The sequence below is a fragment of the Neofelis nebulosa genome, chromosome 1, assembly GCF_028018385.1.
Source record: "Neofelis nebulosa isolate mNeoNeb1 chromosome 1, mNeoNeb1.pri, whole genome shotgun sequence".
Taxonomy (NCBI): Eukaryota; Metazoa; Chordata; class Mammalia; order Carnivora; family Felidae; genus Neofelis; species Neofelis nebulosa.
In genome coordinates this window covers 202,332,276-202,358,562 of record NC_080782.1, presented here as the reverse complement: position 1 = coordinate 202,358,562, position 26,287 = coordinate 202,332,276, and the positions used below count along the sequence as shown (strand labels likewise).

Genomic DNA, 26,287 nt, shown 5'->3' with positions numbered 1-26,287 from the left:
CCTGTGCTGAGCACAGAGTAAGTGCTATACAAATGCCTTTGATTAAAGCCTGATGAAAGCCACCACTGCTGTCTGGGACAATTCTAACCAAAAGGAAATAAAACCCTGATTTTAAAAAAGACTGTTCGTCAGTTGTCATATTGTGAAACAACCAAAGGCCTCTAACCCACATGCACTGGGGAGCAGAGATTTTAAGTCTGTTATAACCTCTGCCATATCTGGGGACAGTGGTCCTGTAGTTAGATCCTGAACACAATTTTATTACAGATGCTTTAACCAAAGGTGGGGGAATGAGAACAATTATCGAAGCTGGACATGTTATGTTTTACAAAGATTATGGTCTTCCTGGCTATGGAGGCTAAGGAAATTATTTCCTCATTTTGAAACTTTCCTAAGGGAAACTGTCCTTCCCATAATACATGGGGAGAATTAGTGACAGGAGACTTGGTGACATAAGTGATCTGGGGACAAACAATTATCATTATTATGATGTTTTCCGAAGGGTGGAACTTGCGAGCAAGATTATATAGGTGATGCATAATTGAATATTTAAAAATGCTATTATAAGCAAAGTAAAAAATATATTTTATACAGAATTTTATGTAGATTGTATAGTCATGTTCACATTTTACACAAACTATTACTAAAAATGTACTCAACTTTGGGAAAATGTGTTTATTTAAAAATATTGTTTTTAATGGTCCATTTGTTATCAGACTGAAGAAAATCTCAAAGATAGAATATGATCCACTGAAATTCAAAAATCTATTTTACTTATTTTACTGGTAAATGGAATGCTTTTGCTTCCTGTTTTGCTTTTGCTTTCACTAACTTCAGAGACAAACATATGGCCCATTTCTGGAAGGTATGGAGAACTGGTGATGTGAATTTATGAACACACACACACATGTAATGCACAGACACACACACACATGTAACGCACAGACACACACATTCTCTTTGACTCAATTTTCTGTTTTGTTTTGGTCTTTGTAATTTTTCTGTTATTTTTATTTCCTGTGATGTGTGGATTTTGGGGGGTAGAAAACAATCTAAAAACTTGTTTCTGGCAGAAATAACATGTGGCTTTAAAATGATGGCTGCTACCATCTTTTCCATAGGCTGATGGTCACACACAACATGTCCTTCCTGGGAGTGGACAGCACTGGGGGTGGGGGCGGAATGCACAGTGAGTATCCTAGAGAGTGAGGGAAGCTTGTATTGGAACTTCAAATCATAATGCAAGGAAGAACAACCTGTAAAAAACAGTGACCACATTCACCAGTCATTAGAGTGTGCAGACTTCAAGGAGTACAGAAGGGAAAATAGAATCTATGAAGAGAACTCGCCGAGTAAAAGGGAAATCATTTGTTTTATTTGCCCTTCTGCGGTTTATCTTCGAGTGAGACAATGAACAACAAGCATTAAAAACGAGTATGGGGCGCCTGGGTGGCTCAGTCAGGTGAGCGACCGACTTCGGCTCAGGTCATGGTCTTGCAGTTTGTGAGTTCGAGCCCCGCGTTGGGCTCTGTGCCGACAGCTCAGAGCCTGGAGCCTGCCTCGGATTCTGTGTCTCCCTCTCTTTGTCCTTTACCCGCTCATGCTCTGTCTCTCTCTGTCTCTCAAAAATGAATAAACCTCAAAAATTTTTTTAGAAAATGAGTAAATTGTAGTTATGTCAGAAGGTGGTCAGTGCTATGGGTGGGAGAAGTAGAGCAGGTTGTAAGTAGGATTGGGAATCCTAAGGGAGACATTTCAGTTTTTTTTTTAAATTTTTTTTTCAACGTTTTTTATTTATTTTTGGGACAGAGAGAGACAGAGCATGAACGGGGGAGGGGCAGAGAGAGAGGGAGACACAGAACCGGAAGCAGGCTCCAGGCTCCGAGCCATCAGCCCAGAGCCTGACGCGGGGCTCGAACTCACGGACCGCGAGATCGTGACCTGGCTGAAGTCGGACGCTTAACCGACTGCGCCACCCAGGCGCCCCGACATTTCAGTTTTAAAAGAGGATGATCAGATATGTTAAGCAACAAAACAGATCTCAGTAAATTTTAAGTTTGAAATTCTAAAACGATCTTTTCTAACTACAGTGGGATCAAGCTGGAAATCATAATAGGACAATGGGAAAACTCACAAATATGTGGACATTAAACAACACACTCTTAAACAACCAATGTGTCACAGAAGAAATCAGCAGGGAAACTAGAAAATACTTATGGTTGAAAAAAATGAAAAGGCAACATATCAAAACTGATGGGATGAAGCAAAGGCAGTACTCAGGGAAACTTAGAGCTGTAAACACATATGTTGAAAAAGAAGATCTGAGAAGACATGGCCAATAAAGTAAGAGGAAGTCAAGAGGTTGTGGTATCCAGGAAGCCAGGAGAAGAAAATGTTTTCAGGAGGAGGGAGTGTTTCATATGTTCCATTATAGCTTACTGCTATCACTAAGCAGTTTGATGCCCTGCCACTGAGGCCAAGTTACTGGTTATACTGACATCGAAGTATGTTTGGGGTCTATGAATTTAATGGAGAATGTATATAACGGTACCCTAAATCTTTTCATGATTTATTTTTCTTCAGAAAGCAAAAATGCTTCATATACAAAATAATAATGACTACAATGGCTGATGTGAACAGTTAAAACAAAATAGATGTAACAACGTGAAATATAAAAAAGTGAAATTTCACTTAGAATCACCTGATACTATATCACAGCACACCTTAATTGTATTAGAGATCCAAGGTGAAGATTTTTATTACTATAATTGAGTATCATTGTCCAGGATGATGTCAATGATGCCAAAACTAATGATGAATTTGGAAGTGAAAACATAAACACTTGTTAGAACAGAAGAACCATAAAGATAATGTATAGCATTGTGACTATAGTTAATAATATTGTATTATATAATTGAAAGCTGCTAAGAGAGAAAATATTAAAAGTTGTCACAAGAAAAATAATTATAATTATGGGTGGTGACGGCTGTTAACTAGATGTTGTGGAGATCATTTTGCAATATATACAAATAGTGAATCATGTTGTATACCTGAAACCAATTGTATCTCAATAAAAAAAGTTTAAGAAGAACAACAAAGGTCCAGAAAAGACAGGGTTTGAATTTAAATGGTACTGTGATACTATTTGAAAAATCACTATAGTTGAACATATTTTCAAAATACATGAGTTCTATAATATCTGGCATTGAATAAGCCCAATAATAATTGTGTTGTATATATGCTAATAAGAATACAACCAGAAGACTTTAAAGAAAAATCTAAGGATAAAAAATGAAAGAATATTTCTAAAGACATTTTTACTATAAAGCTTCAAGAACAATGTAATACATTAGGATAACAAAAATATGCACGGAACTCATTTCCATGTATGTGGGGGTGCTATTTAAGAATCTTAAGACATAAGAAAATAAAACGCATATATAAAAATAGAAAATACAGTCCTTGTTTAATGTTTTTTTTTTGTAAATTTTTTTAATGTTTTATTTAAGAAAGACAGAGACAGAGCATGAGTGGGGTGGGGCAGAGAGGGAGGGAGACCCAGAATCAGAAGCAGGCTCCAGGCTCTGAGCTGTCAGCACAGAGCCCAATGCGGGGCTCAAACTCACGAACTGTGAGATCATGACCTGGGCTGAAGTCAGACGCTCAACCGACCGAGCCACCCAGGCACCCCCTTATTTAATGTTTTAAAACAGATGATGGTAGCATCAAGAGAACGCAAAACTGGTATTTTTGGGATACCCATTAATTTATACTTTGAGTGAACTGGATGTGAAAGAAATGTTATGATAGTCATGTTTTAATAGTATTTACCTTACAAAGATATTTCAATACTAAGAGAATAATTATATATTTTCTCAACAGTGAAAAGGCCAGTTGATATCTACTAAAACTTCGGTAGTTGTGAATAGGAAGGAACAGTACATAGAGAGCTCATTATGTGATCACTGTGCCTTTAAGAACACTGGGAGAATCTGAAAGCACTCTCTCCCAAAAGAACCAATGAAGGAGCTTCCTTCAGGGAGAGAAGATCAACTCTGTTTAAAACAAAGCAGAAAATGAAGCATTTTTAAACTGGCAACACCCCTCCTCCTTTTGATAGTTTGGTTTGCCCTCTTACAAAGCAACACCCTGGCATCCACATTAGAATTGAAACCGACAAGGCATCCCTTTCATCCCTGGCTGCCAACACTCCTCACTAATAATAATTAGCCATCCCTGGCGTCTAGCCAAGAGAGTTTAATAAATACTATAAGGGCTTTGGGGCCTCAGCTGCATTTCTAGCTTTAGCTAAGGAATGATGGGGGAGGGAACACCACTTGACGCTGAATGAGATCTGCTGAATAGCATCAGTGCAACAAAATGAGTGCTCAGTTGTCTGTTAATGAACGACCATTATTTAAATATATATTTTATGTTAGAGTATGTGTAGAAATGCTCATAGGTCACATTCAGCTTTATAAAGTTTATCTCTATACCTGCCTTAAAAACATTAATATATAGCATCATAATATTTGATAATCACTCTAGAAGTCATTATCTTTATAGATTTCATACAGGTGTGCTTTTCTAGGAAATGTAAATGGCTTTAATTTTCAGGTAAATAAAGACTCATAATATTCAATGCCTCCACAATTAAACAATGTGGACAATACTTGAACAACAGTCATTATGAATGTACTCTTTTATTTACTTGATAAACCATTTTGGTTCGTGATATTATCAACCCTAAAATTTCACAAAGCATATAACTGAATGTCTTGATAAGACTAGATATTATTGTATTTATTCATAGAAATATGGAGGGGATGAGGAGTTTCTTTCCCACACTTGTGAAGGTTGTTCATAGAGAGGAGAACTATTGCACTTTTTTTGGTTCCATTTTTATGTCTTTATTTTTTATTTGAATAGTTCGACTCTATGGGCAGGAGAACTATAAGAGAAATTGTTTTAATTTCTCTCACACTTTACTCTTAAAAGCAGAGGAGAATGACTTATCTGATAACAAAATGAAGAAAGACTGTACAGGCATGGACTTTATCTTTTCCAGAGTGGCATGTTTTCAGGATTCATTCATTCTCTGTGTCCTGGGGCAGGCCGCACCCTCTGAAGAAAACACAGAGGTTCCATGGTGTGCCTCACAGTCATGGGTGAGTCTGGCTTATTCACAAGTGAAGGGTTACAGTTTCACCCCCAGCCACAGTCCAAGCAAGTATCTTTATCTCTGTGTCTCTAACTCCTGAATCTTATCTCCCATTGCTACAAAAAGCTCTAGAGGGAGAGTCAGGCTTGCTTACCTCCCCTAAAACCCTAACACGAATGAAAATCGATCCAGGTGTTCTCTGGAGAAATAAACACACGGCATATGTATGAGTATGTCTTATTATCCTTGACAGCTTTCTGTGCCTATTTTCCTATCTGAAAGAAATACAGATGACGTGTTAGCCCTTGTTTCAAGGCCTTAATCCCAGAATAGTTCTCTTCTGCCTTGGCCAACAATAAAATAACCTCATTTACTAGTCTACCTGCCAGCTTTCTGGACTTGGGATTTCAGTTTGATAAAACTTGCATGAATCTTGACTAGAAAGTGAACTGAACTTCTCCATGAATTTCTCTAGAAAATGATTTCATAGACCAGAAGTTTAACTCTTTGAAATCGTATTTTCAGAACATAGGTATTAAACCCCTCAAAAGTCCGCCTTGATTTCTAATTAAGAGCTGATTTACCCACATATATTTATCCAACAATTAGAGTAGAAATTATCACTTTGGATGTTGACCAAGAATTAACACACTACAATCAGGAATTCAGAACATTTATTGCAAGAGCTGAATAATTGTAAATAACGTAGAACTGGCAAAGCAGTAACAAGGATAATTGTTTAGATATTGATTCTGTCAAAGTCATCAAACACCCCTCACAAACCGACAAAAATGTACTTCAATAAGCAATGCACCCCTACCCATTATTTTCCATTATACTGTGGAAAAACGTGAATTGCTATTTACAAAGTAATTTTATTTTTGGTAAGAACAAATTAACTATCAGATTAGCAAACCTTTTTTTTTATTTTTTATTTTATTTTTTTTTTTACTTTTAAACTGATGTTGAACCGTGGCATTAAGATAACTTTCACTTCTTTCAATAAAGACATTTTGTTGCATGCTATTTATTTGTTTAAATCATCTGTCATGCCTTAACAAAAACCTCCTAAGAATGTTCGAATTTGGATTTGTTTGCACGTGCAACTGAGATCTTATGAACATTTGTTGTCACTCTGTTGGTTGGACCTAAGTGACAAGATGCTGGTACCTGCCAGGCATTGACCGACTATGATAACAAACAGTTAAACAGCAATAATTAGAGATTTATCCCTTTATTTCCCCCAACTAGCCTACCTGGAGAATGTTCTGTTACATCATGAAGGCACAACACATTAAATATTTTGTGGCTATGGTCTAACACTTGTGTTACAACAACATTATTGTATATGAGGATCAACACAAACTCTGCCATTTCAACAAAGTTGTAGACACACACTTGCCCGGTTGAAACTATTTTTGAATAGTAATTTTTCTTCAATATATGCTAATTTTGATACATTAGTTTTGTATGAGTGACAAGCACAGGATATTGTATTACTTGCTGAAGGATAACACTTTCCCATTACTCTCACACTTAATGCTACTGATTAAGTGATTTTGCTTTCGCCTACTTTGAAAACAAGGATGTCAAGAAAATAGGTTCTGAGTTTCCAAGCTTTTGCAGAAGTCCTGTTCTTATATAAGGTTTTCATTTTATCTTTATTTTTTATAGAATCCCAGCATCATAAGCAATCACAAAAGAAGCAGGATTCCAGAACCTTTTTTTAAACACAAGCGTTTGAGATCCTTTGAACAATGTATGTCAAGACAGACTACTAACGCAGAAACACCTCACTGAAAGAAACAACAAAAATAACGACAAAGAGGCAAATTAAGAAAAAGGAAAGAAGCAACCATAAAACACGGAATTATGCTACAACATTTTTTAGGTGAACGTTGTAAGTACACAAAAGTTGTTAATAATAACTTGCTTCTATTTACAAATACTTTAACACTGATTGACTTACAAGTATCCACTAACGTTGTTAACAGCACAATAGGTTTAATGCTTAATCTTTTTAAGTTTCGTTTGAAGTATAATGTCAAGTATAGCAGTCCCAGCACAAATCAATGACAAAAAGAGCACAATTTTCTAACTGGATATGTTTGTCAGTCACTCTAATCCATGGAACTTTCTTACTCTCCAAATGCATATTCTATTGTTCATAGCAGCAGTCCAGGGTCAAAAGTAAAATGCAATAAAAAAAAAAAAAAAAAGAAAGAAAGAAAGAAAGAAAGAAAAGAAAAAAAAAAGAAAAAAAGATATTTGCACAATGGAGTGATCATCTCTGGAGAGTTTAATCAATTCTAGTAAACAAGATCACGTGGCTAGTAGAACTATCTTCTTTTTTTTATGTTGTAAAATATTGTATCCTCCATGGTGCTAACACAAAGTTATGGATATCCCTGCTATAAAGGGGCATAGTTATAGAGATCTATTGAATACATAAAGCTCTGACACACACAGTATTAGCATGTCTATTTAGATTAAAGTTATTAGGTCCCATATAGCCTTTTTTTTTGTTGTTTTTTTTTTAGAGTTGGTGCTCCTTCGGACTCTCAATAGTACCTCCTGCTTGCTTATAAGACTTCAGATTTGCCAGAGGAATGTCTGTCATGTGGCTGCCATTGTTGAAATGGCCTTCATTGGAGCCATACTGCTTACGGTCATTGAACTGGTTCCTGTTGCTATCTTCTTTCCAGGCTCTGGTAAGGGTGTGCCCATTCACAAGCTTGTCCTTCTTGACCCATTCTTTCTGGGGTGCAAAGGTTGAGAGAGGAGATTTAGGGTGTTGATATGGGCCCAAGCCAGGAGGCATCCAGCAATTATCAGAGTGACCCAAAACCAAGCACTCTTGAGTGCACATCTCTGTGGCTTCAGCTAATCCTCGGGGACCCAAAGGCCCATCTACAGAGGGCAAGAGACAGAGAAAATAAGAAAAGAAAGTGGTTAGAACTGTAATTTAAAATTGTCACCTTTGAGAAGAAGTGCATTGGTGATTTCATTTTCTTGTGAAAGTATAATAAGTTACGCAATTCAAAGAATTCAGTCTTTTAAGAGGAACAGAAGGAATCGAATTTCTTGTTGTGGAAGTAAGAATCATCTCTTTCCTTCAGCCTTCATTTATATTGAGAAACAGACATGAGTAAACAGATATACCCACAATACACCATTTCTGATCAACTGTTTCTGTGGAGTATGTATTGTTACTGATTTACCGTCTAATTCTCAACAAAAAGCCCTTATTCATGAAAAATTATGAAGAGTCGAAAATTTTTAGGTGTGATGTTGAAAAATATGTAAATATGTAATGTACAACTCCATAAAAACAGAAAATACTTGAAATATAATATTAAAAAATAAATACTCTAAATGATTATACAAAATATCAGTTTTCCATAAAAACATGTTATTTTTATACAAAACCATACAAAAGTAATTGTGCAACATTTTTAAATTAAAAAAAATTAAAGCATATTTTAACTGTGTGTATTACTAAAGGAACACCTGGTCTGCTGCAAGCATTCTGAAATCCAAGTAAATAAAGAAGTCATTTGCATTCAAAGACAGCATTTGGTTGTTTCCAAACCTAACCTATTTTCTTTTCTTTTAAATTTTTTTAATGTTTATTTACTTTTGAGAGAGAGAGACAGAGTGTGAGTGGGGGGAGGGGCAGAGAGAGAGGAAGACAGAATCCGAAGCAGGCTCCGGATTCTGAGCTGTCAGGACAAAGCTTGACGTGGGGCTGGAACCCAGGAACCACAAGATCATGACCTGAGTCGAAGTCGGACGCTTAACCCACCGAGCCACTCAGGTGCCGACAAGCCTAAACTATTTTCTATATTTCTAAGTGTATTAAATAAATTCACTAGAATGAAAGTCTAGCTAAGTTGCAAATTGGATCACATGGAGTCTAATATTCAGGGGGGAAAAAGTCATCGTAGATATTTATCTATTGGTTTGCTTGTTTTTCCTAGCAGGCAATCTACAACATATATTTTAACCTTCATTTCAAAAGTAAACTCTTTTCTGATTATATAAAGAGGAAATTAGCCCTTTACTGAAAAACAACAGCCAAATGATTTAGGAAAAAACTGTTTTGTTTTGTTTTCTTTCCCCTTGATTAAACAGTCAAGTGATAAGTGATAGGCTGGAAATTAGGAATTGATTTTACGAAGCAGGTTAAGTGGAGAGGCAAAAATGGCTGAGGCAAAAAGCATTTTCAAAATAGTCACCAGAATAAAAATGTAGAAGCAAATGAAGAAAACATTTCTGCAACTTTGCCTCATTAACAATTAAAACACTTTAATCCATTGATTGGAATGTATGTTTTTGCTAAAGCCCAAGTTAGCACTACTAACATTTTTAAGTGCCCCAAATTGTGCTTTTTAATTTTAACATCTTTTTGTCTTACTAATATTCCAGTTATTCCTTGCATATGAAAAAATTCCTGCTGAAATAGGTAACAGTTGATACAAATACCTGAGACCACAAAACACAAGCAACATCAGAATGGTCACCAGATGAGAAAAAAATGTGGCTAAAATTTACTCTTTCCTGCAAATTCAAATTTTAGTCATTTTTAAAATCTAAAACCTTCTCTTTAGAACAACTTTAAAATTCTTTCTCATCTGACCTGTATTTCCATCTCGCCAAAAGCAAACAGATTTATTTCGTTTAAACACACGCTCATTACTCAAAACTATTTCTGTCACAAACCTCCAAAGATTACTTACATCCTAGTATATTTAATTTGAACTTCTCTATGAGCCTTTCTTTGTCCTCAGAATTCTGCCCACCCTTCAAAAGTTCAAACTAATTTCTCCCTTTTAGGTTCAGTTTAGTGTGCTCAGTGATTCTGTATCCACAAAGCGAACACATTTTGCTCAAACCAATTCATGCTCCTTACATTGAGATCACAGGTTTAGAAGATGCTTTTTGCATGCTTTGGACCATTTTCATTTAATTACTTATTCTTTCAAGGTCAGCTTGCTTCCCAAGTACCAAAGCTAACTCCCACAACTACACCAATTCATATTTTGTGTGTACCTTGAAGATATCCACAGATCTCCTCTTAGTGATGAATGACAATTTTCCTAATTGAGCTTCCTCAACTCCTGCCTTAATGATACCTTTGTCTTTTGAGGGAGGTTCTGTACTTTCGTGAGTATCATTTTATTTTTGTTTTATCCCAACTAGATTTAAAATCCATTAATGGAAAAAAAAAACGACTTCTCAGTCTTTTGATTCCTTATTGTGCTAAGCAACAGTGATGATCTATGAACAATGTTAATTGTTAATTAAAATTTTATGAGGTTGAAAATGTTCTGAGAAATAATTAAAAATATCCTCTGCTTAAAGGCAGACCTTAAGTAATTCTAATAGAAGATGCTGATTTCACAAACATCACACCAAAAGCTTCCTCAACAGCACACCTCTTTGCTTCACAATACTTTGTGACAGATAATAAATGAATTATTTAACTTCGCTGTTAAATATATTCACTCCTTTCAAGACATCAATGGAGATAAAGTAATCACCAATTTGATGTGCAATCTGGCTTGAGGCGTCTAAACCAACCTTCGTTTTTTACTTTTCTAGAACCATTAAGTTTTTCTTTTTTTGTTGTTGTTGATATCTCAAAGGAAAACAAATAATTAGCTATCTCAGAAATATCAATAGAATCAGGTTTTTATTGAGTACATAAAAGGAAAGAATATGCAAGATTATTTTTGTTTTATTTATAAATATTTTTATTTATTTTTAATTTTATTCAAATCCAAGTTAGTTAACATATAGTGTAATATAGCTTCAGGAGAAGAATTTAGTGATTTATCACTTACATATAACACCCAGCTCTCATTCCAACAAGTGCCCTCCTTAATGCCCATCACCCATTTAGCCCATCCCCCCACCCAACACCCCAACACCCCTCCAGTAACCCTCAGTTTGTTCTCTGTATTTAAGAGTCTCTTATGATTTACCTCCTTCTGTTTTAATCTTATTTTTCCTTCTCTTCCCCTATGTCCATCTGTTTTGTTTCTTAAATTCCACATATGAGGTAATCAAAAAGAATGAAATCTTGCCTTTTGTAACAGCATGGATGGAACTAGAGGGTATTATGCTAAGCAAAAGAAGTAAGTCAGGAAAAGATAAGTATCATATGATTTCACTGAAGATTATTTTTTAAAATAGCTTTATACAACATTCATTATTCTCATATTAAATTAAGAAATTACCCAGGGGGGCACTTGGGTGGCTCAGTCAGTTAAGCACCTGACTTTTCACTTAGGCTCAGGTCATGATCTCACAATTTGTGAAATAGAGCAGCATATGAGGCTCCATGCAGAGTCTGCTTGGGATTCTCTCTCTCTCTCTCTCTCTCTCTCTCTCTCTCTCTCTCTCCCCCTCTCTCTCTCTGCCCTTCCCCTGCTGACACACATGTTTTCACTCTCTCTCTCTCAGAATAAATAAACTTTTAAAAATATTTAAAAAAAGAAAGATTACCCAGAGATTGAGAAAGTGTGTGTGTGTGTGTGTGTGTGTCTGTGTGTGTATCAGAATATGTGGACCCTAAGTCTTCAGCAATGAGTGACACATTTTAACAAATACTGTATTTTTTTTTCAGAACTGGTAACATTTATTTATTCCATAAATATTTACTGAGCACATATTATATGCTGACACTGTGACAGGCACCAGGAATACAGCAGTGGTCAAAATAGATGTCAACACTGTCCTCATAGAGTTTTCAGATTACCCTGGGAATTTTTAAAATTCTCACTACTTTTATTTTACAAGCAGTGAACAAAGAGGGAAGAAAAGGGTATCCTTAAGAAGGAACAGGTATCATTAGCAGTCAACTGATTTAGGAAGGCTTGTCTCTTTGCCAGGTAACAGATGGACTTTTTTCCCTATTACATCATTTCTACCTTTTTATGAAAGTTCCTCTTACAGATAATTGACAATTGAAGACATCTACAGTTATGAGTACTATACAAAATCCTGACTGGTAAAAAAATGAGCTTCTTTCCATTAAATAATATCAATCGCTCTTTGCGAATTATACTTAGATTTATTTGCACAAGTAAATTTGAAGGCTTTTTATAAAATGCATAAATATATTTCCAGACATTTGTAGATTCTTAGGTAAGTCTTTCAGGTAGCTGATTCCTGTATAAGACTGAAAGATCCACCGCAAGGTGGAACACGACACAACACTTGAATGAAAGCCAGAAGTCTGTGTTCCTTATGGCTCTAAAAGAGAAAGGCCACAGGGCAGGGCTGCACAGAAGGTTGCACCAGGAAAAGGTGAAAAAGGGAGAATTTCAGGGGGGGGCGTTTATGCCTGGCAGACAGGGTGGGTGGGGTGAGCTGGTTCCCTGGGCTGTCTGTGGACTAATTAATTTGAATAATTTCTCACATTCTAGGGGAAAGGGGCTGTCTGAAGTTGTCTGGCATGTCATCCCTGGGCAATTAAAGGGGGTGCATAATGATCTAGGAGTGTGAGGTCTCTAGAAGGGAAGTAATGTGTGGTGTGGGATTATTCAAGGGGAAGTGACCAGACTTTCGCCAGGACCTCAGCACTCACTCAACACAGCATTAAAGAAAAAACATAAGTATATGAAATTGTATGACACAAATTTTCTTATATGCTTGAACCACAGGGTTGGGAAATATACTTTGCTTTATGTTTTGGTTAAGTTTTATTTAGGGACATGACATTGAATAAGGAAATTTTTACTTGTTTTATTTGGGCCTATATTTAATCACCAGTAGTTGCCTTGATGTTAAACAACAACAAACCACCCCCTACTCCCGGGTTTTATTTTGGAAAATAACAATGCTTCCAAATTGTCATGATTTGGTAAGAAGGGGAAAAAAACACATTTTTTAAATTAGGGATTATTAAAGGGAAAACAGTCACACCTCTGGTTCCCTAGAAGTCCCTGTTCTTTAAAAGTTTACAGTCAGGGGGCACCTGGGTGGCTCAGTTGGTTAAGTGGCTCTTGATTTCGGCCCAGATCGTGATCTTAGAAGTCGTGAGTTCCAGCCCCAGGTCAGGCTCCGCACTGACAGCGTGGAGCCTGTTTGTCATTCTCTTTCCCTCTCTCTCTGCCCCTCCCCTACTTGCATGCTCTTTCTCCCAAGATAAATAAACTTTAAAACAATTATAAAAAAAGTAAAAGCTTATAATCGGAAGCATGCTAACCATGGAAGAGTTACCATTCATTGCTTTCATTTTTAGATACAATGACTGAATTGTTTTGTACTTTTTAAAAGGAGAAACACATTCTTTATAAAGCACTGATATTGAATACTGTCACTTCCCAAAATATGATTAAAAACAATCAACCTATAATTCTCCATCAAATATATAGCACTTAAAATACCAGGACATTTTTGCTAAAATATGAAAAATATAGGCACTAAAATATTGCTCTTCATCTTTGACTATAATTATTTTTAATATTATCATAATAAGTAATTATCTTAAGTGATGAATAATATTTTCCATTCATAAGTTCCCTCAACAAGTGAATATTGATATCTATCATGTACCACACATATCAGATACTACGCTGGATTCTCAATAAATGCCTTAAGATTTTATGCGTGTACATGTGTTTGTGTGCACATGTGTTTTTCCCATTTCTCCAATTTTTTACACATTTTAATGTCCTACTTGTGCTACCTCATACAATATCTGTTTAGAACCCAGGTCAGGATTCCGAACTGCACATACATTATTGTCTACAATTTCAGCATTGCACCAAGTTATTTCCTTTCTCTTAAAAATAATTAAAATCCACTATCATGATTTTTCTAAGACTGAAACATTTATTGATTTTTTTAAAAAAAACTAAATTATTTGTTCCCTTTCACAATCTGCAATCTATGGGTTTGGTTATCATTCCAGGTTTTTGAATGTATAAAGACACGAGGGCTGATAAAACTGTACAAGCCATCTGTCTCTGCATTTAAATGTTGAAAGCAAATACAAAAGCACATAACCAAAAGCCTGAAAGTTGTCTCAGTTAATATTTATATCAGGTGTCAATGTATTTCCCTCTCCACCTTTGCGTAGCTCACCTTCTCACTCAAAACCCAACAAAATACTTTTTCTATGGTTAGGCATCAATAGCTGTCAGAGAGCTGCTTGAATTGCTGAGTTTTAAAGACGTGAGTTTAAAATGTGAAACGATCCAAGTTAATGGATCTCCAGCTATACCTAAGTGGTAGGATAGCTGAATGGGTCTTTATCTCATTTTATTATACCCAGAGGCAGAACCGTTACTTCATTGATTAACTCAACTGCTGTAATTAACAAGTACCTTCTGGCTTGTGGTCCACCTACTTTTCAACCTGAGGACTTGAAACCTTTTAATTCCAAAGCTTGGAACTGATACTTTAAAAAAAAATCATGATACCTTTCCTATTCCTGGTTAGGTTTCATACTATATGAATATTTGGCCTTTTGTGTGAATGAATTTTCTCTAGAATTTTTACTGTGGGATAAAATATGATTAAACAGGCTACCAGGATTGAATTGCAAAAGAGAGGAGTCATTTTTATATCATTTGGGATCAAACTCATCCCATTTCACTCAATTTTTCATTTCACTTGATTTTTATGATAGAAAAATACATCTTCTATGCAGAACACATCTGATTCTCATGTTACAATGGCCTTTTTTTGTGGTAAGAACATATATCAGTATTTTTATGCAAAAACATTTGTTCTTAAGTTCAATTTTGCTGATTTCCCCAAGATTTTATGGTAGCAGGTAGGAAGTTCACAGAGCTGTGCATCACTAAGCACCTGACAGTGAAGGAGGCATCCCCAGATTTGGACTGGCTGCAGCAGTTTCCCAGATCTCTAGGCAAATGATAAAATTTCTTCACTTGTTTTAAATAAATTTCCATTTTACGTAGACTTTCATCCTATAGTTTTGCTTTACACTTGCTGTTATTAATATACTGTGAAAAATCTTATTTTTCATGATTGCTCTTTGCCTAAATCAATTTTCCTATAATAAAATTTCAGGGAAACAAATACTTTCACCCACTACATTTGAAGTTAATTTTATCATCTCTAAGAGACCAATACAAAAACATCAGTATTTTTGCTAGCTCATTCTCACCCTCATTTTCAGCTTATGTCTATCATTTTTCTCTTTTCCCTTCTTTTCTTTCTTTCTTTCCTTCTTTCTTTTTCTTTTTTCTTTTTTTTTCTGGCACGATGTAACAGTGTAACGATTTCTTTATCATCGCTGTGGATTACCTTGAATGAAAAGCTGAAGCTAAATGCTTATGCTTATGCAAATATGGAGGGACCTGAAAAATGGGTCAAATTCATTTGCTAGGCATCCCTCCTCTCTACTGTTCTATCATCACTTACTATATTTATTGAACAGTTGCTGTTAAAAATCAAATCAATTAATTTGCTTCCCATCTAAACTATGGCCAAAATTCATTTCAAATATGAGAGCTGGCATGAGAAACAGAGGAACTTGCTTAGCATTACCCACATTCCCTTTTGAGACATCATTCTACTTCAGATCACAATACACAATGCCAAATCAAAATTTTTAAATCAATGTCACATGGGAATAAATATCAGTTATTACTCTTCTATATAGAAAAACAATCAAAAAGTATAATAAATTCCATTGCCATTAATGTTGCCATTCCATTGGCATATCAAATAGTGCAGCACAGTTATGTGGACAGTCTAAGTCCCAAAAATAGATCTGGCAAATTTGAACACATTTATGGGAAAAATATTTTTCATTCATTCACTCAACAAGCTTTGTTTGATCATGTTAGGCTCAAGAGATTGCTAAATAGAATATCTAAAATCAGAACCATCAGGTCACACGGATAGCTAGGTCAAACAGAAATAGATTTAAGTCACAGTCAAACAATGAATGAATATAGACTTTGTGAAAGTAATTTTAGATTCCTAAAAGATTTTAGCTAGTCCTAGTTTGTCATCTATAAATTAAGAGTAAGAGACTAGATTTTCATGCATGACCTCTACCATTTTCTTATTCTCTCATCAAATACCACTGTGGTTTGCCATAGATAATCAAACTTTTCAGTGTTGTTTTCATTTTAGTTATGAGAAGCCCCAGACAGAGCAAAGAAATTATAAATCAATTTTTCTTGTAGATTACTGTATTATTTAGGTCACATTCAGTTTTTTGAATGTGAAACTATATTTAGAACAAGTATTTATGTTTCTAAATCTAAGTAAAAAAAACCCTAATGATTTAGTCAGAGTTTAGCTTATAGCTCAGATTTAAACGCTACATTGAGACTGCACCTACAGTCACCTTGAGAAGCAAATGCAAAAAAAAAAAAAAAAACCCACACCAGCAGGATTTGACAAAACCTTTGGTTAACAAGTAAACAAGGATTAAATGTTTTACACATTCCTCATACAGATTTTTTTCCTTGGTCACAGATGAAAAGTCAACATTTGCAGATGGAGACGGTCCAAATACAATAACACACGGCCAGCCCAAGCAGCAGATTCTCTGAGGGAGAGGATATTGCTATTTGGACAGACTTTATAGCTCACAAAGAATGGAGAGCACTTCCTTATAAGTCTTTAGCTTTCTTCTGCATGGCATAAATATCAGCTGCCTTTTTCTCACCTGCAAAAGCTAACCGCTGAAAAGAAAATTATCAGAGATAATGTCATTTATTAAATATTATTAATGATTGATGTTGCAATCAGTTGAATAAAAAGGTCTAAGGTTATTCACTACCAAATTTTGACCAAACTGCATGATGTGAAATATCTTATTTATATTATCGCTGATCATATTTAGTTTCTACTATAGTTTACCACATTTTTAATTATATTTAATATCTTTCATTTTAAATACTCATTCTCATATTGATATTTCCTGAATTATTCTCCATTGCTTGGAATTTGCATTATTTCTCAAAAAAATGTAGTGTGGCTTATTTAATGTGCAACAGACTTTAAGGAGCCAATCTAAGGTATTGAGAAATGAAGTAATTTTTTACAGATTTATTTCAGGCCAAGATCCAAATGTAAAACAGAGAAGCGGCCTATGTAATCTTCCATCTCCTTAAAAACATTCTCAGCTGCTTATCTAAAAACCAGGCCAGGAGTATAAGTATAAGTATTGACTAAGACAATGGCCAAGGGGACAATGCAGACATAATAAAGTCATTTGTCAACTAATAAAGTTGGCTTTTAGTTAAATAAAGAGAGATTATCAGGTAGGCCTAATGTCATCATGTGAGCCCTTGAAAAGCAGGGGATTTTCAGCAGCAGGTAGCAGAAGGGAGCTCATACTCAAAGCACAAGAAGGATTCAATGGGCCATTGGTGGCTTTCAAAATAGAAAAGACCACACAGAAAGGATCTGAGAGCTGCCTCTAATGGCTGAGAGCAACTCCAGCTGGGCAGTCAGTAGGACAATAGGGATCTCAGTCCTACAATGAGAAGGAACAGAATTCTGCCAACAACAGAGTTGTTTTAGCTAACAGAGTTAGCTAAAAAAATGGATTCTTCCTCAGAGACTCCAGAGAAGGGTTCAGTCCAGCTGATACCTTGATTTCAGCCATGGGAAACCCTAGGCATACTGAGCCCACTTGGACTTATGAGATAATAAGTGGACAGAAGCAGAGATAATACATTTGTATTGCTGTAACCAGCTAAATTGTGGTAATTTGTTACTCAGCAATAGAAAACTAATAGAACATCTGTCGTTTACTCAAGACACACAGTCAGTCAGCAAGTTCTTTAGTCTACCTACTTCCCTGAAAACCCACCAGCTCAAACCACTATTATTTCCTAACAGGACTCCCTTTTTCTTTAAGCTCAATCCCCAATGTGGGCCTCGAACTCACAACCACAGGATTAAGAGTCTCATGCTCTACTGACTGAGCCTTGTTCTACTCTTTTGAAATTCTATTCTCCAATCTTTAGAGTCATCTATATATTTTAATTAAGTGATAGATATAGATAGATAGATATAGATAGATGATATAGATATAGACAGATACAGATATATAGATATAGATAGCCCTTCAGGCACCTGGGTGGCTTAGTCAGTTAAGCGTCCGACTTCGGCTCAGCTCATGATCTCGCAGTTTGTGAGTTCGAGCCCCACATCGGGCTCTGTGCTAATAGCCCAGAGCCTGGAGCCTGCTTCGGATTCTGTCTCTCCCTCTCTATCTGCACCTCCTTCACTCATACTCTGTCTCTGTCTCTGTCTCTCTCTCTCCCTCAAAAATAAATAAACATTAAACAAAATAAAAAAAAAAAGATATAGATAGCCCTTGAACAACATGAAGGTCAGAAGCATTGACCCTCATGCAGTCATATGACTTTTGACTCCACCAAAACTTAACTATTAATAGCCTACTGTTAACTATAAGCTTTACATAATACAGTTATTATAACTATGTTATAGTTGATTAACACACATCTGTATGTTGAGGTATTATATTATATTCTTACAATAGAGTAAGCTAGAGAAAAGAAAATGTTAAGAAAATCATAAAGAAGAGAAAATATGCTTGTAGTACTGTACTGCGTTTATCGAAAAAAATTCATGTATAAGTGGACCCACACAGTTCAAACCCATGTTGTTCAAGGGTCAGCCAGAGTTGTAAGTACATAACTAATATACTTATATTAGTCTCCTATTTCTGCTGTAACAAATTACCACAAACTTAGTGGCTTAAAGCAACATAAATTCATTCAATTACAGTTCTGGAGGTCAAAAGTCTGAAATCAATTTCATTAAACTGAAGTCAGCATGTCGACTGCAATGCTTCCTCCTGGAAACCCTGTGGGGAGAATCCATCCCCTTTCCTTCTTTCAGCTTCTAGAGCCATCCATGTTTCTTAGCTTCTGGGTCCTTCCCCCATTCTCAAAGCATATCTCTCCAATCTCTGCTTTTATCACATCACCTCCTCAAATTCTTCCTGAATTCCTCTTATAAGGGCCATGGTAATTACATAATACTTAGGTGGATAATCCAGGATAATCTCCTCATTGCAAAATCCTAAATTTAGTCACATCTGCAAAGCCCCTTTGATAACATTGTCACATGTTCTGGGGACTACGATTTAGGTACATTTGGGGACTATTCAGCCTAACTCAATATTTAGAGCAGAATACCTCACTCTTTTGCTTCGCATCACATCAGAGTAAAAGACAGGGTCCTTTCCATGGCTCAAAAAGTCTCACATGATCTGGCTCCTGCCCAACTCTCTGACCTCGTATCTGCCAACCCTCCCACCTGTTCTCCTGTACCCTATCTTACTATGCTACACTCACTTTCTTGCTGTGCCTCAAATACACCAAGATCCATGAGGTCTCAGGGTCTCCGGATTTGCTATGATTTCTGCTTGGGATATCTTCTTCTCATTGGCTCTGGAGAAACTCACTCACTTAATTTAGATGTTTCCTCAAATTAAATTCTTCACAGAGGCATTTCCTGAGCTCTTTATTAAATACACACACACACACACACACATATATATATATACACACACACCTATATATATATACATATATATGTGTGTGTATATATATATGTGTATATATACATATGTATGTGTATATATATATATGTGTATATATACATGTGTATATATATATATATATATCCCCTACCCAGTCACTCTCCATTTCCTTACCCAGCTGAGTTCTTCTTAGCACTCATTGCTACCTGTCATAATATATTTATTTGTTAATGACCTAGCTCTAAGAGTAGAATCTAAGCACCACAATGCCAGGTAATTTGCTTTTTGATAACTGCATCCACAACATATGTTACTATGGTCTGGAACATTATAGATAATTTCTGGATACATTTTTTTTAAACAAAACAAATCAATGAAGCTTGTTCTGAGTCCTCGAATCAGCGAACTAACATAAAAACTGTATGTAGAACATTATGTGACAAGTAATTTACATTTAGAAAAATAGTGATCCAATAGTTTTTACCTGTACATGAGAAACACTGCTAAGAGTTCATAGCATAAAATTTCACTAAGATAATACTTGGAACATATAAATGGCATTAATAAATGAAAGAAGCTGCATTCAAAAGCACTTATGCACTATCCTACTTTGGACTTGAAGCAAGTGAAATGTTCCAAAGTGAAACATAATTAGGTTGCTTCCTATATCCTATCAAACTACTTTATCATGCCAGAAAATTCGTAACTCCTTTAACCATCAGAGCCCTTTAGATGTCTTCAGAAGTCCAGATTCACAGAATACATAACAAAATAATTCTTTAAAGCCTGAAGACACCAAAGTAATTATTAGCAATTATTCTAAAGCAGAGCCCTAATGAGAAGCAGATAATTGTGTAGGATTTAGCTCTTTGATACAGGTATGCTCAGGTAAATGGGATGCCATTTAGAAAAAAAAAAAAAGTTGATTAGGGAATGTATTGAAAACTTAAATGTAGTTTAGCCTCTGTAAATATATTGGCTTACAATTATAAGAGATGAAATTATTGTTCACAAATTTTAGGGGATAAGGTGATTTTAAAAGAAGCCAATATGTCACATTAGATTACATATAGAATTTCATGGTAAAATTCATTGCTTAAATTCAGTTGTACATAAAGAAAACCTACTCTAAAAATGAGAAGTTTAATGTTATATTTTGAAAGAATCTCCTAAGGGAACTGTTGAAAATAGGATTACTTCATTATTGAAAATGGCCTGTATAATAGACTATTGTGGAGAGAAATCTTGCCCTCTCAGGGTGATGCATAGAATTACCCATTCCAATCTAAAATGTCTGTTTATCTCTGGATGCACCTTGCAAATCCAGAGAAATTACTTCATTAATATCAGCCTTTGAAAGATAAATTTCTCTCTTAAAATAATAAGAATTACATGTGAATTTTATAACATCTATGTAAATTTGGCTGAGATTTCCTGCATTATTTTCTGCTCTGCCTATTGCCAATCAGAGACCATAGTTTTCTGACACTAGAAAACATCTCTTTAATATTTTGATGTTACAGGTAGTTGACCCTAAGTCCCAACTATTCAACAGATAATAATGTTGACATATTTATCATAAAAAAATCACTGTCATGATGATTTTATGTTATGAGGCATACGTCATTATCATTTTTCAGAGATAGAAAAAAATTTGTTGTAACATCAATGTGCTTTAATATCTAATAAAAAATATTTACAAATTTCTCACGATTAAGCTGATGTGTACATGCAAAATTTTAGGCAGACTCTTGGAATTAAGTTTCACAGTGAATATAAGAAAACAAAATAGGGGAGAGGGGCTGCCATTAATTCTATATCTAGGGAAAAAATCTTGGTAAGCAAAATTTGACCTTATCTTCTGAGGGGTCATCTTTTTTCTTCCTCTGGGTTACTTCAATAATTTCTTTGGAGGAGTGGTCACAATCACATATGCTTCCTATCTAGGTCTCCTGTCCCTTTGCAATTAAATATGTTTTTTATTATTTTTCCAATATGTCTCACGAAAATGACCTGTCTCTCGGGCATAATTGGTGGTTGGCTATTCTGACAAACTCATTAATCTTATAATGTCATCGACTAACACGCTAAGTGTTATCCTTTGGAAGAAAAGCTACACATCAGTAAGAGCCAGATAAAGATGCTTTAGTCTGCACATTGGAAGGCTTGAGACATGATGGCAGATGAATAGAGAAGGCTTGGAGGCATCCGTCAAATCGTAACGTGAAAATATGCCTCTCCATGAGCTGGCAGAGCTTGGGTACCTTTCAATGTCCTGGCATGGAAGAGATGGCACTCAAAAGGATTCCCTCAAAAGAGTTTAATGAAGGAACTCTGTGGAGTATGGGCTGGGGAAAGAAAACCAATAAAAAGTAGAGAGGGAAGCAAGGACCTGGAAAAGTATGATGTTATTACCACTCCTATATCTAAAGGGGTAATCAACAGGGAGGGCGGAATGGCCCTGGAATCTAGAAAGAACTATGGAAGGTCTGGAAGAAGGTATTCAGGACACCAGAGAGTGAATAGACAAGATAAATGGTAATATAAAAGATAAGTACAAACACGGGAGAGTCTTTGTTTCTGTTTCTTTTGTGAATCACTAGATACAAAGCCAATAAGTATCCTTCCAACTGAAATCCAACTGTAAAGTCTTCACTGGTCTAGACACATTTTCAGATTCCTTTTGGTCATCCACCGTAAATCCAAGTGTGATCAGTTTGGAAACGTTACTTCCTACTAACTATGCATAATATATGAGCCAACAATAAGGATAATAACTCAGAATAAATATTATTTAAAAATTCAGGGGCACCTGGGTGGCTCAGTTTGTGTCTGATTTCAGCTCAGGTCATGATCTCCCAGTTCGTGAGTTCAAGCTCCATATCAGGCTCGTTGCTGACAGTGCAGAGCCCATTTCAGATCATCTGTCCCTCTATCTGCCCCTCCCCTGCTTGTGCTCTCTCAAAAATAAATAAATCATAAATAAATAAATAAATAAATAAATAAATAAATAAATAAATGAAAATTCAGAGTAACTGGGTCCTCTGTCCTTCTCTCTCTTTGCCCCTCCCCTGCTTGTGCTCTTTAAAAAATAAATAAAACATAAAACATAAATAAATAAATAAAACATAAATAAATAAATAAATAATAAATAAATAAATAAATAAATAAATTAATTAATTAATTAAAATTCAGAGTAACTGTGTGAGTTGGTAAAAAGAGAGTTAATATTTTTAATATATTAGTAAAAATTCTTCAAATGTTGCACTTCAGATTCTCACCAAAAATCTCATTCTTTGTATATGTGAATCATAACAAAAATAACTAACCTAGCATTTCTTTATCGAAAGTAAAAATTATTGGTAAATTTCATGAGTTGTAGTTTCTATGTCTTTTTGACTTTATGCAGTAACGTATGGTTAAAACATTTGATTCTTGTTTCAAGTTCTTTTTTTTTTTTTTTTTTTTTTTATTTTTGGGACAGAGAGAGACAAAGCATGAACGGGGGAGGGGCAGAGAGAGAGGGAGACACAGAATCGGAAACAGGCTCCAGGCTCCGAGCCATCAGCCCAGAGCCTGACGCGGGGCTCGAACTCACGGACCGCGAGATCGTGACCTGGCTGAAGTCGGAGGCTTAACCGACTGCGCCACCCAGGCGCCCCTGTTTCAAGTTCTTGAGTTGGCCTCTGTGCCTCAGTCTACCACATCAATAAAACCACAAGACAGCTGGCCCTTGCCAAACATTATCAATACTGCTTAGGATGTCAGTTAGTTTCTCTCTAATAGAAGTGACCTGCACAATGAACCTGTATTTTTTAATCTGGATGACAGTCAAAGGTTCTGAGATCTGTGAACCTTTGGCAAGATTTATAAAGTTAAGTTGTCATCTAGAACAACTGGTGTGGCTTTGGTTCAAAATCAATCACTAAGAGTATTTTGTATCTGGCTGAAATACTCCAAAATGTTCTCCCTGTCAGCATGGAATGTAAATAGAAAAACAAAAGCATATTTCATAATCATGTTAAAACTAATAAATTACTTGAAGTTACTCCTTGGGACCCACATATATGTGTATATATACATTTATGTACATATACACATGTGTAGACATATATGTGGGTACATATATAAATACACATATGTGTGTATATACAGATAGCATTATTTTTGCTAATATAACTATACAGTGTAAGTCTTATTTACATTCTCCAAGCCTCATTTTCCTAAAAGATGACAAAGATGAGAGAAGATTAAGTGGTGTTAGTGGATTAAATAGACGACTTAAGATCACATAGTGCTTGAGCATCCTCCCTTCAAGCAATACCACTGAACCAAATTTTTTTCTCTCAGAGTGTTTCTCAGTGAATCAAAAGCATTTTCCTCTCAGGTGAATAAACACCTTATGCAGAGCTAAAGAAGTATACTTTGTGTTTCTACACAATCATGCCTGATTGGGTTCCTGAAGCAAAGTATGAATATATACCAGTGACTACAAACTGTCCTTCAAATTCTTTGACATAATGTTGAAGAGAGCCAAAGTCATGAACCAGGAAATATATCAAAGATCTTCCTCAAATGAGGGTATTAATTTGCCATTACATTTTTTTTCTTGTGGTAAAATAAAGATTCAATGATTTTTTTTTTAATTTGCTTGTTTGCAGGGGATGAGAGGTTGATGTCTAATTCATTTTACAAAGAGCTAGAAATGACTACTATAAACTATATTTTCCTTATGTAAAGATTCATTTTTTAAATTTTTTAATGTTTATTTAATTTTGAGAGAGACAGAGACAGAATGCGAGTGGGTTGGGGCAGAGAGAGTCGGAGGCACAGAATCTGAAGCAGACTCCAAGCTCTGTCAGCACAGAGCCTGACATGGGGCTCGAACTCACAAGCTGTGAGATCACGACCCGAGCCAAAGTCAGATGCTCAACCGACTGAGCCCCGCAGGCGCCCCAAGATTCATTTTTAAAGTTGGTATCCAGGTGAATGAGTAGGGATGAAGGTCAAGGCGACAATGAGAACTTATTTGTACTTATATTAATTATTCTTGGTTAATGATCATCACTACTATTTTAGGAGCTAAAGCTGTTTGAAAGTGTGTTATTTGGCTGGCTGCCTATTCCAATGCCCTCTGAATCCCTAAGAGGGTCAGGTCAATACAAGAAATTCAAAGCTGCTTTCATTTGTTTAATTAAAATAGTCATTATAAATGAACAGATTGTGTTTGTAAACTTATAGAGATTTAAAAAAAACTTACTCTTTCTAATTGCTACATGACAAGATAAGCAGTCTCTATGAGCGTTTTCGGAACTCCTGCAAGACTTGAAATTACTATTTAATGTTCTCTCCTTCTGGGCTGCTCAAAGTCTCTGCATGCTATCTCACTGTAGTTCACTTTTGTTTCTTGTGATTCTTTGTTTCTTCCCTGTCTGAACAGCATCTTCAGTACACAGCTACAGTGTCAGCAGACTAGAGATGTCTAGGCCTGTAGTGTTACTGCCTCACCAACTATTACTAAATCAAAATTATCAGTGAAAACTGATCAAACGACCCAGATTACATTAACAGGCTCTTACATTTTGGGAAGCACCAATTTTGGGATTATTTTTGTTATTTGGAATTGCTGCTAAATTGAAGTCACATTATTTTTGCTGTTTTTCTGAAGGACACACTGGAGTTTTTAGACTTTATTTTACTTATTTATATTTTGAAACAGAGAGAACAGGTGCCCAGGAGGGGTAGAGGGAGAGGGACACAGAATCTTAAGCAGACTCCACGCTCAGTGCTGAGCCTGATGTGGGGCTCTATCTCATGATCCTGAGATCATGACCTGAGCCAAAATCAAGAGTTGGACGCTTTACTGCCTGAAGTCACCCAGGTGCTCCCATGCTGGATTTTTTTAAAATTCCTTTCCATAAGAAGACTTTCCTGGATCCAAGTATTTGAGTACCTAACAAAATGTACCAAATGAATGGATAGAAGCCAAGCCATTCCATTCTCTCTAGTTATCTCAGTGACAGATGTATATTAACCTATGATCATTTTGGCTGAGACGATCAGTATTGATTGTGAAAATGGCCACAACTCAGTTTGTGACACACAGATACTGCCTAAGTGTTTAAAGGCATGAATCAAAAATCTGACACAGTTAAGTTCAACTTGAGTGGCAGCACTTAGTGCGACGTAGGGACTGGAAAATAGGCTGGATTTGAGGTAAGCTGGCAATCTATCCCTGTTTATGATTTAACACCGTGCACTGACACATCTTTTTTTCGAGCCATCTGCTTCCTTCATATCATTAGAGAACAAGGCATAGGCCACATTTCCTCTGTTTATTTAACAGCATGCTTGTTAGTGACTGCATGCATACCAGCCTTATTAATTCAAGAACTTGTGTTTTCAGATAGGAAAGTGTGCTGTATGGATGTTGGAAATGATATATTCCAGGAACCAATAAGGTTAAGTTTTCTGAAGTAGATCCAATGATTTCATAATTAGTATTTGGTGTACATTTCAGTTTCATTTGCATATGCACATATGTTCATTCTTAAGCTTTGCTAACAAAACTAGATGTATGAAAAATCTCTACATATTTCATGTCC

At 35.8% G+C, this 26,287-nt stretch overlaps 1 protein-coding gene across 7 annotated transcripts in view; it reads right to left on the bottom strand.

Annotated features, from left to right (window-relative positions):
- Positions 1 to 5,818: 5,818 nt before the first annotated feature.
- Positions 5,819 to 26,287, bottom strand: part of PCDH9 (protocadherin 9) — a 925,564-nt gene continuing 905,095 nt past the window's right edge. For all 7 annotated transcript variants that reach the window (XM_058683241.1, XM_058683266.1, XM_058683246.1 and 4 more), the window contains one exon: positions 5,819 to 8,071. In XM_058683241.1, the coding sequence (XP_058539224.1) occupies positions 7,698 to 8,071 (374 nt within the window). In that variant the 3' untranslated portion in view covers positions 5,819 to 7,697. The remainder of the gene's footprint in view (positions 8,072 to 26,287) is intronic.